This window comes from Clupea harengus, chromosome 17 (genome assembly GCF_900700415.2).
Source record: "Clupea harengus chromosome 17, Ch_v2.0.2, whole genome shotgun sequence".
Classification (NCBI taxonomy): domain Eukaryota; kingdom Metazoa; phylum Chordata; class Actinopteri; order Clupeiformes; family Clupeidae; genus Clupea; species Clupea harengus.
The window spans coordinates 12,706,003-12,720,143 of NC_045168.1; the positions used below are offsets into that span (position 1 = coordinate 12,706,003).

The 14,141-nt window shown below is 45.8% G+C and overlaps 1 protein-coding gene across 1 annotated transcript in view; it reads right to left on the bottom strand.

The window, feature by feature from the left end:
- myo3a (myosin IIIA) overlaps positions 1 to 14,141 on the bottom strand; it is a 62,018-nt gene that overhangs the window by 20,646 nt on the left and 27,231 nt on the right. Inside the window, 13 exon segments of the mRNA XM_031583879.2 lie at positions 415 to 625; positions 1,652 to 1,778; positions 3,065 to 3,179; positions 3,300 to 3,398; positions 4,420 to 4,622; positions 5,177 to 5,260; positions 5,521 to 5,625; positions 5,917 to 6,033; positions 7,075 to 7,174; positions 8,855 to 8,896; positions 9,552 to 9,707; positions 10,710 to 10,775; positions 13,383 to 13,528. Coding sequence (XP_031439739.1) covers positions 415 to 625; positions 1,652 to 1,778; positions 3,065 to 3,179; positions 3,300 to 3,398; positions 4,420 to 4,622; positions 5,177 to 5,260; positions 5,521 to 5,625; positions 5,917 to 6,033; positions 7,075 to 7,174; positions 8,855 to 8,896; positions 9,552 to 9,707; positions 10,710 to 10,775; positions 13,383 to 13,528 — 1,571 coding nt within the window.

Genomic DNA, 14,141 nt, shown 5'->3' on the forward strand with positions numbered 1-14,141 from the left:
CTCTGGTGTGAATCTTTATTAGATCCTACAACTGGGCCCTGGAGTTTGGAAGCAAAACTATCCTGAGCGCTCTGTCAGAATAACTCCATTCCTCTCTACACTTAACACACTCACATTATCCTCTTATGTCCCTCTCTACTCCCTCTCTACTCCCTCTCTACTCCCTCTCTACTCCCTCTCTATTCGCTCTCTACACCCTCTCTACTCCCTCTCTACACCCTCTCTACTCCCTCTCTACTCGCTTTCTACTCCCTCTCTACACCCTCTCTACTCCCTCTCTACACCCTTTCTACACCTTCAGTGCCTCTTTTCCACTTCATACTTCATCTTTCTGACACCTTTTCACATCCTCGTTTTTCTCTGCTTTTCCTGCCACACCCCTCTCTCTCTCTCTCTCCTCTCTCCATCTCTCACCCCAGCTGACTGTCAGGCCTCAGCAGGGAGTTGATGCGGTTGACGATCCAGCTGAAGAGACGCCCGTACAGTGCCTTGCCCATGGCGTCGCGCACCTCGGCCGCCTTCTCCGGGGTGTTGGACCGCACGATGGTCTCACCGCGCGTCACCACGCAGTGAGACGTCAGGGCCTCCTGCAGCTCGTCTGCGCTGATGCGTAGCAGCGAGGAGGCTGTGGGCAGAACACACACACACACACACACACACACACACACAGATGTACAAACAAATGTGAACAAATGTCATGCTGTCTTTTGATTAGTACTTTTTGTGAAATTTGACAGTGAGGGATACAAACAGATTGAGACAAAGGTCATGGTAAGGTATAAGTCACGTTTCACACTTGTGTGGGGTTTCTATCAACACACATGCAGACATAAATATTACATACAAACACAGCCACACAAGCACATTACATATAAAGTATAAACACCTAAACACATACTAATTATTCTTAAGCAGTTGACCCAGGCCGCTATTGTCTAAAGGGTTTGTATGTCAAAAAAATCCAAGAGCACAGATATATGCTACTGCACATCGACTAGCATAATTGCTCCTAACATCATAACATCACTCATATGAACTAATGCTCAATGTTTCTTCCTGTAGATCAACTGGTAGAGCAAAGTCATGGGTTTGATACTCAAGGAGCAGACATACTGATGAACATATCTGTGTCAACTGTACTGTAAGTCCACACTAATTGAACAAATGTAATGCAAATGTAGCTCAAATATGCTATTTAGTCCTGTAGTGTTTTTTTTTTTTGTCACAACCATTTAATACAATGCATGATTGTTTTTTATGGCAGATTTTCTTTCCAGTTTGTGCTCCAAAGGATCATGCAGTGCATGTTTTATGTACAGGAAACAATGACCCGGACATCTAACATACCTATGCAGACATGACAATCTGCTTTCACATCTACCACACCTATGCAGACATGACAATCTGCCTGCTGCGCTGACAGTTTTATACAACGCCTGTCCTCACGCTCAGGTTATGCAACACAGTGAACAAGTCTAGGTCACTGGTTGTGAGGTGTGAGGAGGCAGTGGATGCTGCCTCAGACCTTATAAGCACCCGGTACACGCTGGCAGAGGCAGGGGGCGGACACACTCACTGTTCTCCAGCACAGAGGCAGGGGGGGAAGACACTCACTGTTCTCCAGCACAGAGGCAGGGGGGAAGACACTCACTGTTCTCCAGCACAGCCGTGTTAGAGATGTTGCTCTTGTCAGTCTGGTGCTCCGAGGCCACAGAGGCAAACTCAATGTCACCTGCGTTCAAGATGGCTGCCAGGGTGCTGTACACGCTGCCTAGCTCCTGTGAGTCAGGAGAGAGAGAGAGAGAGAGACAGAGAGAGAGAAAGAAAGAAAGAAACACATTATACACATGCAGCATAAATACAAGGACATGAAAGAAAAAGAATGTGAATGTCCACTGCTGACATACTGGCATTATGGGACGTATGCTGATTTGATCTGAGAGCCACAGAAATGATTGTGTCACTTGCTGTCAGCTCAGCTGGGTCTGCGCACGATTTCTAAATGTTACAGTGCGGCCAAACACCACTGACATGTCTCTATAACTGTCTCTCTGATTACATGTGCTGACTATAACCTGCCACATCCCATAAAGTCATGGGTGGCGTACTCAGGTCCCTCGAAAAGCCTGCACTGTTTCTCACACACCGCCCTCCCAACAGGCATCAGGTCAGACAGCAGGATTGCAAAAAATGCCCCAATCACGTTCATCCTCACTTGATTGCATCGGTCAAAATGGCAGTCAATTTCACCGACCAGCCAGTGTTGATGATGATGAGAAAGATGATGATGATGATTATTTCACAATAACAGTGGCAGCAGTGGTGGGATATTATATGGTGGTGAAGATCACAAACAGCCCATTACTGACCACACCCGACCTGATAGGAGCTGTTGGCACCTTGACCGGAGGAGATGCTCCATTGTTGGCAGCCATCTTAAGATGACCCACTAAGCTGATCAGAGCTGCGTATTCAGCCAACAGCTCTGGCGGCGAGTCAGCACTAAGCGTGAGTCGCACACTTGTGGCTGGGAGTCCCATGTTCTGCCTACTGGCCATGAAGGAACCCCACTGCTTCTGCAGGCCTGAGTGGCCTTAACCCTTACTTCCTGATGAAGGAACCCCACTGCTTCTGCAGGCCTGAGTGGCCTTAACCCTTACTTCCTGGTCGGTGCACTCAGTCTTTTGCTATCCACTGATCAGTGAAAGTTGTTTTTGTAATTGCTTGGCTGCTGTCTCTCCCTTTAGCAAAAACACATGCGACCTGATGTGCTGTGAAATAAGAGTATAAGTATAAGTGTGTATATTTTGTGTGTGTGTGTGTGTGTGTGTGTGTGTGTGTGTGCATGTGTGCATATGTGAGCATGTTTTTGAACAGTAAGAACTGTATTCCCACAGACAATAAGCCTTTATCTACTTCACAGGAACCTTACTCTGTCAAAGGGAAGGACACCTGGCTTTTATGTCATGTCCAAAGGTCAGGCCAGACAGCAGATGCAGCAGTGGGACTGGTGGGTTTGTCTTTGTCTTTTTTAATAAGTAATTAAGTCTTTAAGTCGCTGTACCTCCAGGGTGAATCCGATTACTTTGAAGCACTGTTCCACAGACTCAAACTGCTCCTTGTAGAAGACGCTGGTCATGATGTCAGGTACCAATTTAATGTGCTCGCTGTGAAGGTATCTGGAGGACAAGAAAAAAGGACAAAAGAGAAAAAAAAGGAGAAGAAACAGAGGGTGGTTTAAAATGCAGTGAAACCACAGAGGCAATTACAGTGTGTCTGGGAGGGTGAATATAACCCACTTGGGAGTCTTGCTTTCAGAAAGCTTGTAGTGGGCAAGCTTCTTCCTCTCCGCCAGCCCAGCATAGATGTAGTAGAAAATGTGGAAATTCCTCTCACCACTGTGTGAGACCAAAAAAAAACATTCTTTAATGTTTACACAATGGACAGGAATTGATTAGTTAAGAGATTGCTATGCCAAACAAAAAAAACAGTTGTTCCTATGCTTTTTGCCAGAAACATGGTTTTAATTTTATGTTAGCAACCCAACTGATATCACAAATTCATATTTCCTTCAGTAATGAACTGCTTCATTTATGTTGCTTTTTTAGGAACAGCACTTCGGTCTGATAGGCGTTAACTCTAATTTCAGACTTGAATTCCATAATGCTTATAAATGGCATTATTTTTTGTAAAGCAAACGCCTGCACTGATTTGCAGATTTTCCCCTGTTTCAGCACTATCCCCGAGGCTACAGAGCTCTGATAATCATCTGGACACACTCCGTTGTCTGACTTTAATGCAGTCATTTTAACTCTCCAGAAAGGTCAATGTCCTTTGGGCTGCGGAGTGATTAAACCTGAATAAAATGCAGAAGGCTTCTTCTCTTTAATCAGCTCCAGATTTCTCACTGGAGACCAAAACAGTGCTCAGCTCTTAGGTGTGTGCGCGCGTGTGTGTGTGCGTGCGTGTGTGTGTGTGTGTGTGTGTGTGCGTGTGCGTGTGTGTGTGTGTGTGTGTGTGTTTGTGTCCCTGTGCGAGGGGTGACCTTCTGTGTGAGAATCTTTGATCAAAGACAGGAGCCTTATCTCATCCCCCTTGACCCACATTGCTTCCCCTCCCTTCCCCACAATGAGAGGCCATGAGAGGTGCTGGATTAACTTCAGCCAGGGTGGTAAATGCCAGAAGCCCCCCGGGAGGGAACAGAGACAACACAGTCTTGAGCTCAAATGTTTATTGTCTCTGATCTGTGGCTACGCTAAGCACAGGAATTAATATGAGATCCCTGGGGATGTGTTTGAGGATCATGCCCCATTTCCTCATGGGTATACTTGCCCTCGCTAGCTTTGCTAAGCTAACACTAATGCTAAGCTAACACCCATTGCTGAAAGGGTATATATATTACATCTATACATGTCTTACAAAGCCTGATGAATGACGCGAGATTTCTCCAGTAGATACTCGGAGATCTGAGCCCCCACCACCGTTCCACCACAGGTAAACTTCATCTCCAGGTACTTCCCGAAGCGGCTGGAGTTGTCGTTGATAACGGTGCAGGCGTTGCCGAAGGCCTCCACAAGATTATTTACCAAAAGGATCTTTTCCTGCAGCGTGCGGTTATTGGCCTGGAACATAACCAAATAATTTGTATGGCACTGGAAATAATGAACTGAATTTAATAATATAGCAAGCACATGGTACTGATTACAGATAGGGTTAGAGATACAAAGCACTGGATGATTACAATTCAGCACATACACACAAGCGTATTATTCAAGGTTTAATGAGTTTATCATGAAAGACATTTTCCATTCCTTTAAATCACACAACCCAATGAAATCACAAATGAAGAGAAAGGCGCCCTTCAAATGCTAATTTCTCATTACTTTACAAAATGGCCACTGTCACTTGAAATGGCTCCGTCTGAATCTCCTAACCCCAACACATTGTCATAATCAGAGATGGGAGACAAGGCCTAGACTGATCTGTCAATGGGAATGACTTTCCTGTCAGCCTGACAGAAAGGTTAAATGAGAAAAAAAATGGTCGGGGAGTCCACTCTGGAGTCTCTTTTGATTCTATCACACGCCAAAAAAAAAGAAACACAGCACTTTTGACACAACTGGCAATTGACAGGGGTTTGACAGGATAGCAGAGATATGGCCGGAGGCAGTATTACCTTGCCCAGCACCGTCAGCTGCTGCACCAGCAGGTGGGCACTCTCCGTCTTCCCAGCACCACTCTCTCCACTAATCACTATGCACTGCAACACATAAGCCATAGAGGAGAGAGAGTTATGCAATACAGCTGTTGAACACGGAAGAACACAAACAACATGCATTTAGACTGGTATGGTCTCACACTGAAACACTCATTGACATGACTGACATGAATATGCATATTGCTACATTAACATGCTGGAAGTATGCAAAGTAATTGAAAGTACAAATGTGCTGCTATGCTGTTGTGATGAATATAGCAGGAATTGACACCACAAAACACATTTTCAAAGGCAGGATTTACCTGGTCGGAGTTGTATGAAACCATGGATTGGTAAGCGATGTCTGCCACAGCAAATATGTGCGGGGGGTTTGCGCTGCGCTTGGCTCCTATGTACATCTTTGTGTGCTGTCACAGAGGAGGCAGACCACACACACACACACACACACACACACACACACACACACACACACACACACACACACACACACACACACACACACACACACACACCTCTTGTTCATCTTTGTGTGCTGTCACAGAGGAGGCAGACCATGGGCGGAGGGAACGTTAATCACACTAGATGTATTCTTATTCGTAACGTTGCTACACCTGAGCTCTAAGATATAGATAGGCTACTAACATACACTTTCAAGGACAGCCATGGTCTCTCCCTCTCTCCCATACACACACACACACCTCTGATGTGTAGATATCCATGTCACGAAAGGGATTGACTGCGATGAGGATGTCACCCACGTAGGTATAGATCTGCTCAGCAGCATACCGTACCTGCAGCTGCTCCGTTACAGAATTCTGTTCACAAACAATAACATCATTACACACCCACACAACCCACACAACAGACCACTTTGCCATAAAACTACTTTACAATCTATGAATGCCAATGTTCATTTGAGTATTATGTACGTATATCCAAAAATATATAATGATCTAAATATGAGTAGATGTGATTCCACTACACTGTCTCCTTCTGAGTCTATAAAATGTCTATTTGTACAACAGTTCAGATAGAGCAGATATTCACTGAATAACTGGCAGAAAGCCAGCAATGAGAAAAGCTACTGTATGTTGGCTCCTTTTTTTCAGAAGACTTCATCATGCATCTCCCTCTGTCTGAAAACCGACATGACATATTCCACTGTTTATAACCACACACAAGCAAGCACACACACACACACACAGAAGCACAGACACACACACACACACGCACACGCACACGCACACGCACACACACATAACACAAACACTTTCCATCCTCATCCATCACTCCAGGGACACTGAAATCAAGCACACAAACAAACACTAGGCTGATGTACATTCAGAACTACTTCTGCAGGTAGCAGCGGGTGATTTGTATCTCATGTATCGGATAACTGAGGCTCCACACAACCTGGATGAATCCCCCGCAATGTGTTGCACACACAAACACTGCCAGAGTGACACACACACACACACACACACACACACACACACAAACGCTGCCAGAGTGATCCAAAATACCCATTTATATTCCCCCAAAATATGGAGGTTGTCAGTTCTCAGTGGAAATAGAGTACCTTCTGCAGTTATAGAATTCACACAGACTCGGATATATGGAACAGCAAGAACAATGTGCTATCTGAGAAAGACCCATGTTTTCATGAAATTCACATTATCCACATATATATAATTAGCAGCACCATGAAAGAGATTTGTGAGGCTGTTGTCAACGCATGGAACTAAATACAGCATCTAGTCCCCCTAATGCCCTGGAAATCCACGGCTATGTATAGATGACGCGTCGGTGGGCCTGCTGGGATCGCCCAGGTCGCCTTCAATCCCACAATCCTTTACCTCATCCAGCACCTCCATAGTGGCCAAATCGTCCACGGAGCCGTGCGCCTCATTGTTGCACTTTGCGCAGCTGTTTTTCTTGGTGTGGATTCGCTCATGCCTGAAACACAGAGAGCGGGAATGACACTCATTCTGAAATGAGAGAAGAGGTGAATGTGTTTTGCCTGCATTTTTTTTTCATTGTTATATTAAGGACAATCAAAACACGAGAATATCAACGGGTTTGAGGGGTGAAGGGTGAAAAATCAATTTGGACAGACAAAACGAAGACACCCTACACACTAACTTTATGTGCACATTGCAATTAGTTTTTGATATTGATATTGCAATATCAACATTGCAATTAAAATAGGAGTGCAGAATGAAAGTGTGTGTGTCTTCGTATTTTCAGTCTAATTACATTAACCGAGGGGAAAGATGAGCCTCTACACAGGGGATGACATGGCATTTCTGAAAGGGATTCCCAGGATGTAGTTAACAGAAACAGTATTTAACTGCTGCTAAAATGTTATCATTATTAGTCATGTGAAGAATTTGCCTACATTCTAGAAGAGATTTTCTCATTTTCTCTGTCAATCACATGTACAGAATTTCACCTCCTGTCCTTATTGAGTTCAGTGGCTCTGAACAGGGAAGGCCCGGGTCAGGTGGCATCATGGCCCGGCACATGAAAAGGTGTGTTTTGTTTACAGAGAGGTCAATATATTTCCCATCGGGCCGCAGAGTAGTGGTCGAACACATTCACGCCAGGGTCAGGGTGTTTATTCTGCCCTGCCCTGGCCTGCCCTGCTGAACTAGGGAAGGAACACAGAACGTTCTGGAACTTTTGTTGTCCCTTGAGTGTGATGAGGCCACTCAAAAGGCTCACTCTCAGTCAGTCTTCACTGATTCACTTGTGGAAAAGGAGGTGTATCTAACAGTACAGTACAGGAGTTGAGATGTCACTATTATTACATGACGTTTAGAGAATAATTCAGAGCTGGGCATGTTAATATGAAAGCAGTCAAGCAAAAGGCTCAAAAAACAGCGATCTTTCATTAATGTTGCTGTTTGTCAACACAAACGGTTTGATATATGTGACACCCGTGTCACTTATCAACAGCGAGCTGAGTGAGTGTTGTAGTGTGTAGAGTGTTGTAATCAATTATTAACGCAACACTACGCAACAATGTGGCACTTTTTGACGTATCTTTTTGCTTTTGGCAATATCTTCAAATTATTTTTAATGGTATATGGTCATGCAAAGGACAGATAAACAAGCCTGTCGGACCCACTAGCTGTCCAGGCTATGCACTATGAAGTTTTGTTGTTCGGGTTGGAACACCCTGCGAATATGTAAGAAAGCCTTCACAGCATGACATAGCCAACATTATGGCCAAAACATGCCAGTTTGAATGTTAGCAAGCTTTTGTCAGTGCCCACTGAGCTGTTGGTGGTGTTTGCAAGGTTTATTCCTATTTTTGTAGGGTAGGTAGCTCGCTAGTTTTAGACCAAAACTCCATAATGCTGCTTTAATCACTGAAGAACACATTAGTAAACTGTCTTTATGTGTCTGACAAACACATAAAACACATGTCCCTAAGAATACACAAAATACAAATGTTGAAGACAGCACAGGAGCATGGAAATGGTTCTATGTTCATTCAAGTACTGCAATCAGTGGATTGGCTGAAGACACTGGGTCCGGGGTGGGGCTACATCTATGTTTAGGGATCTGATTGGTGGAAGTAAGTAGACCTCTAATATTCTAGTGGTTCTTGTTGCAGTCAATATCCCATACCTGTCGTTACCCTCTGCATCTTTGTCTGGCTTTCCGTGTTGGCTTAAATGACAAAAATCAGGTTAATTTTTTACAGGCACAGGAGGATATCGATATACCTCTGCAGGTGTGTATGTGTGAGTGTGTGTGTGTGTGTGGGGGTCTGTGTGTCTGTGTGTCTGTCTGGCTGTCTGCCTCATAGTTTACACAATGAAAAACAAAAAAAAGAAGCACCCATTCCACAATAATCTACAGTCAGAAGCACAGCAGACACAATAACACAATCTCAGAGAGGATGTGATAATATAAGCAGCAGACTAGTGGACATAAGAACACAATCTCTCAGAGGATGTGATGATATAAGCAGCACAGTTTCGTCATCAGTGATATAAAGTAGCTCATGGACAGCTCATGAGAATAAGCCTCTCTGTGGGGATGACATGTAATTCCTCTCACTGAGGGTTAGTGTGTTAAATATCAGTGTCCTCACAAGTACGTCCTCTTAGGGTAGCAGAGACTCGGTGTATCAGAGTGCCCCTGACTCTTTGCAAAGGAGATCAGTTAGGCCACTTCAGCAGGGTCCGCTCACTGTAAGCCAATGGAGTACAGGTAGGCCACTGCAGCCGTGTCCACTCACTGTAAGCCAGTGGTTCTCAGCGCACTCAATATCCCTTCTTACTCTTTTCCCCTTTCTTCCTATCTGTCTCCCTTGCTCTACCTGGTCTTCTCGATGTTGCCCATCTGTTGGTTTAGGTCGATGAGCTCCATCAGCTGTTTCTGGATGACCTTCTCCCGTCCGACGGCTTGCCTGATGAAGGCATGCTGCAGGAGGTCGGTCACGTTGGGGCGCAGCTCAAAGTCTTTGATCAGACACCTGCACGGGAGAGAGAGGAGCACGTTTGGGAATTAGCACAGGATGCGGTGTCACGCGTTTACATGTTAAAAAGGGTAACACACTGAGGCATGAGCTTTCATCACAGGTTGAGTTCTGTTCTACCTGTTCTGGTACAGTGGACAAACGAAGGCCTGCATTTAATGATATAGTACGGTACCACCACCAGGGCGGCATGATATAGACCTAGACAGAGGTTATAGTTCTAGAACCAAAACTATGAGGAGCCACTTGCCTGAGCTGGAGATGCCACATGGCTGGTTCCCATAGTAACCGAAACCCTCCAATGACTGAGCACACTTAGGTGCTAAACCTTTAAAGTGTGATGTCCTGTCTAGTGCTAGTTTACTGCACTTGAAAGACCAATGAAGTCAGGGGATTCAGAGAGGTGTTTTCTATACATAAACAGGGATCTCTAATCTATTCAGTCTAGTATATGGTGTAACGGTGTAATGGCCGCAATTATCGTAATTTCGGAGGCTTTGTATGCTGGCCACTGTACTGATTGAATGCTTAATGGGCCCAATTATCTGACTCAATTATCTGTCTGGACAAATGCCATGTGCGCGCTTATGATTATAAACCCTCCCTTTGGGAACACGTGTGCGTGTGTGTGTGTGCGTGTGTGTGTGTGTGTGTGTGTGTGCGTGTAGGCTTGCTCACACCTATATATCATTTGCCTACCCAATACCTACCTTTAGGATATCACACATCACAACATATACAAAGAGCATCTCATACCCATATACACCCTTGACTCTTTCACTCTCACTCCCACTTACGTTTTAGCACACACACACACACACACACACACACACACACACACACACACACACACACACATCTCTCACACCCTGAGGGCACACCACAACAAACTCTGGCTCTCAAGCTCTGTCTTTCCAATGCTACACACTCTTTATCACTCTCTCTCCCCCACCCACACACACGCCCACACACACACACACTCCGCCCTGTGGTACTCACTTGCCGATGAAGTTGTTAAACTCAGCGGACCAGATCTCAGGCTGGTGGAGGGTTGGGGGCGGGTTCCTGTGGGGAGAAACGCTACTGATTAATGGAAAGATAAGACGAGCGGGGAACTCAGACCAATCAAATCAGCAGCACATGCAAATGGGTGATTTATAGAAGGATAAGATAATCATGCCTTCTCAACATAAGAGGGTCATGTATATCCAAAGCATGCACAAAAACACACTCTCTTTCTCTCTGTGTCTCTCACACACTCATACATAAATACAGTCACACACACATGGGAAAACCCTCCCCACGGAAAACTCAACTGTCCATCACGAACATCGAAAAGCCCCCCTCCCCCCAACACAAAGGACTCAACAACATCCTTCCCACTTAAACATGACAGTTCTCTCCGGACACAATGCGCCCAGCACCAGAGTAGCAGTCGGGCTAATTAGACCTCATTTACTGCCCTTTTAGCCCGGGCCACTTCACTGTGCTCTTCAGGAGGGGGAGAGTGGCTCGCTCGCTGTGTTGCGATCGCCGCCGCTACAATAAATCTGGGCCTCACTTTCCTGCCCCCGTCTGACAGCGATTAATTGCCCAAATGGGGGGCATACATCACCCTGTTATCACACGCCGCCCAGAGAGAGCAGACATAGAGCGTCAGGGCCATCCCCCACCACACACACACAGACGGTTTAAGTGTGTGTGTGTGTGTGTGTGTGTGTGTGTGTGTGTGTGTGTGGTGTGTGTGTGTGTGTGTGTGTGTTTTCCTCTGCCTTATCATCAGGTTGGACAGACTAAGTATTACCCAGACTATCAGAGCTTGGCATCGCAGAAAAATACTAAGTTAAAGCTGAAATGTTGCATGACAGAATTTTAAAAGGAGAGAGAATCAGAAAAGAGAAAGATATAGAGGGAGACAGAGAAAGAGCACACGGTCAATTTGTGTTACAGCATCTTGGCCCAGCATCTTTATCCCCCACCCCCCTCTCTTTCTATCTCTCTCTCTGTATGCAGCATTAAAGGGGTGAAACCTCATCCCACTGCAGCATCCTTGACTATATGCTTAGCAAGGCATACTTTTCTGAATATCCTGCTCATATGAGACCTACACTGCAGTCTCTTCCTCATTGTAATCAGGATCTGTCCCATTTCTGTTCACCACCACTGACCTGCCATAACAGCTAAGCACAACACAGCCTAGTTATATACACGCATGTCTTGCCCCAGGGACAGTTATTTGACCTCCATTTCAATGGCAGTATGGCATTATCCAATATCCTGTAGCACTGTCTTACTAGATCAATCACAGATATTCTGAATTGTCACATCAATTTCAATGATCAATTGCACTGTGGATTGCCTTCATATGGGTAACTGTTACACGGGTCTTTATCTGGTGTGAGTATGTTTATGTGTGTGTGTGTGTGTGTGTGTTTGTGTGTGTGTGTGTGTGTGTGTGTGTGTGTGTGTGTGTGTGTGTGTGGCCTTATTCAGCAGTCCTCGTTTCACACATCAGTATACACACGACACACACAGACCTCACATGGACAGAGAGAGAGAAAGGAGGAGGATGAGGAGGAGAAACTGAGTGGCAAGTTCTATGCTCTGTCTTTCAGTCAATGAAAGGGATGTTGATTGACTGCTGAGTAGCATGTTCATGTTCGTGTGTGTGTGCGTGTGTGCGTGTGCGTGTGCGTGCGTGTGTGTGTGTGTTTGTGTGTGTGTGTTTGTGTGTCTTGTGATAGTGGGAAGAAGAGGAGGAACAGAGGGGGGAAGGGAGAGACCAAAGGAAAGAGAGAGAGAGAGAGAGAGAGAGATATAAAAAATAGGAGCATCTCATAGAGGAAGCCCCTCCAGCATTCAGGCCATCAGTCACAAAGACTTACACACAGCACAGTGACGACGGCACTGGACTGTCACCATGCTTACAACCCTGCTGTGTTTGTGTCTGTCATTCTGGGGTCCATGCACTCTCTGTATTTTCTATATATCTGCATGTATCTGTGTGTGTTTGTGTGTGTTTGTGTGTGTGTGTGTGTGTGTGTGTGTGTGTGTGTATGTATATGCATGTGTGTCCCTGTGTGACTGTCACTCTGCATTCAGGGTTTAGCTTGGTTGCAGGATGCTGAGTGCTGATAACCAGAGCAGGCAGCCCCTCTAGAGGACAGCAGACAATCAGGCCTCACCTTCACAGACAGGTGGGTGGGTGGACAAGAACAAAACAAAAGACACTACTCTCTCTCTCTCTCTCTCTCTCTCTCTCTCTCTCTCTCTCTCTCTCTCTCTCTCTCTCTCTCTCTCTCTCTCTCTCTCCTTCTCCTCCTCCTCCTCCTTTCTCTCTAAGAATAAAAGCACACACTTCTCTCTGTTTCAGTCTCTTCCTCCTTTCTCTCTCTTATTGTCTGCCTATCATCTTTGTCTGGCAACAGAAGCGGAGCAGCGTTGGGTTGTGTTTGTCTCACTTTGAGCTCCCTAATGAGAAGGGCCCCAGCTAACCGCAGCACAAACATCTCTCCGACAAAACACTCAGACACCTGCAGCAATGAGCCATGACACAATGAGATATGTAAGAGCGCGTGTTCATTTGAAAGCTATTATGCTGCGAGTGTGTGTGTTTGTTTCTCTGGAACACACATAGATGTGTGCAGGGGGGGGGGGGGGGGGCCTGATTACCGGGGGATTTTGAAAAGCGCTCTCATTGGATGGAGGTCGGCAAGGGGCGGGTCACCGTCGCCCAGCTCGATGGCGGTGATGCCGAGAGACCAGACATCACAGCGGGCATCGTATGTGGAGTCCAGCTGCTGCTCACACGCTATGACCTGCAGAACACCAACACACAAGATCACAACCTTACACACTCTCAGTTAGACCATCATACCACACTGCTCTTACACACTCTCAGTTAGACCATCATACCACACTGCTCTTACACACTCTCAGTTAGGACCATCATAGCACAGATACTCTTACACACTCTCAGTTAGACCATCATAGCACAGTACTCTTACACACTCTTGGTTAGACCCTCATAGCACAGTACTCTTACACACACCGCAAACCACCCCCTGCTCTGAATATGTAATCTCTTGTCTCACACAGACACAAACACACATGCACACGTGCACACACACACACAAACACACGTGCGCACACACACACACACACACACACACACACTCACACTCACACACACATGTGCGCAAACACACACACACACACACACAAAACACACGTGCGCACACATACACACACACACACACACACACACACACACACAAACACACGTGCGCACACACACACACACACAAACACACGTGCGCACACACACACACACACACACACACACACACACACACTCACACCACTCACACACACACACAAACACACGTGTGCACACCACACACACACACACACACACACACACACACACAA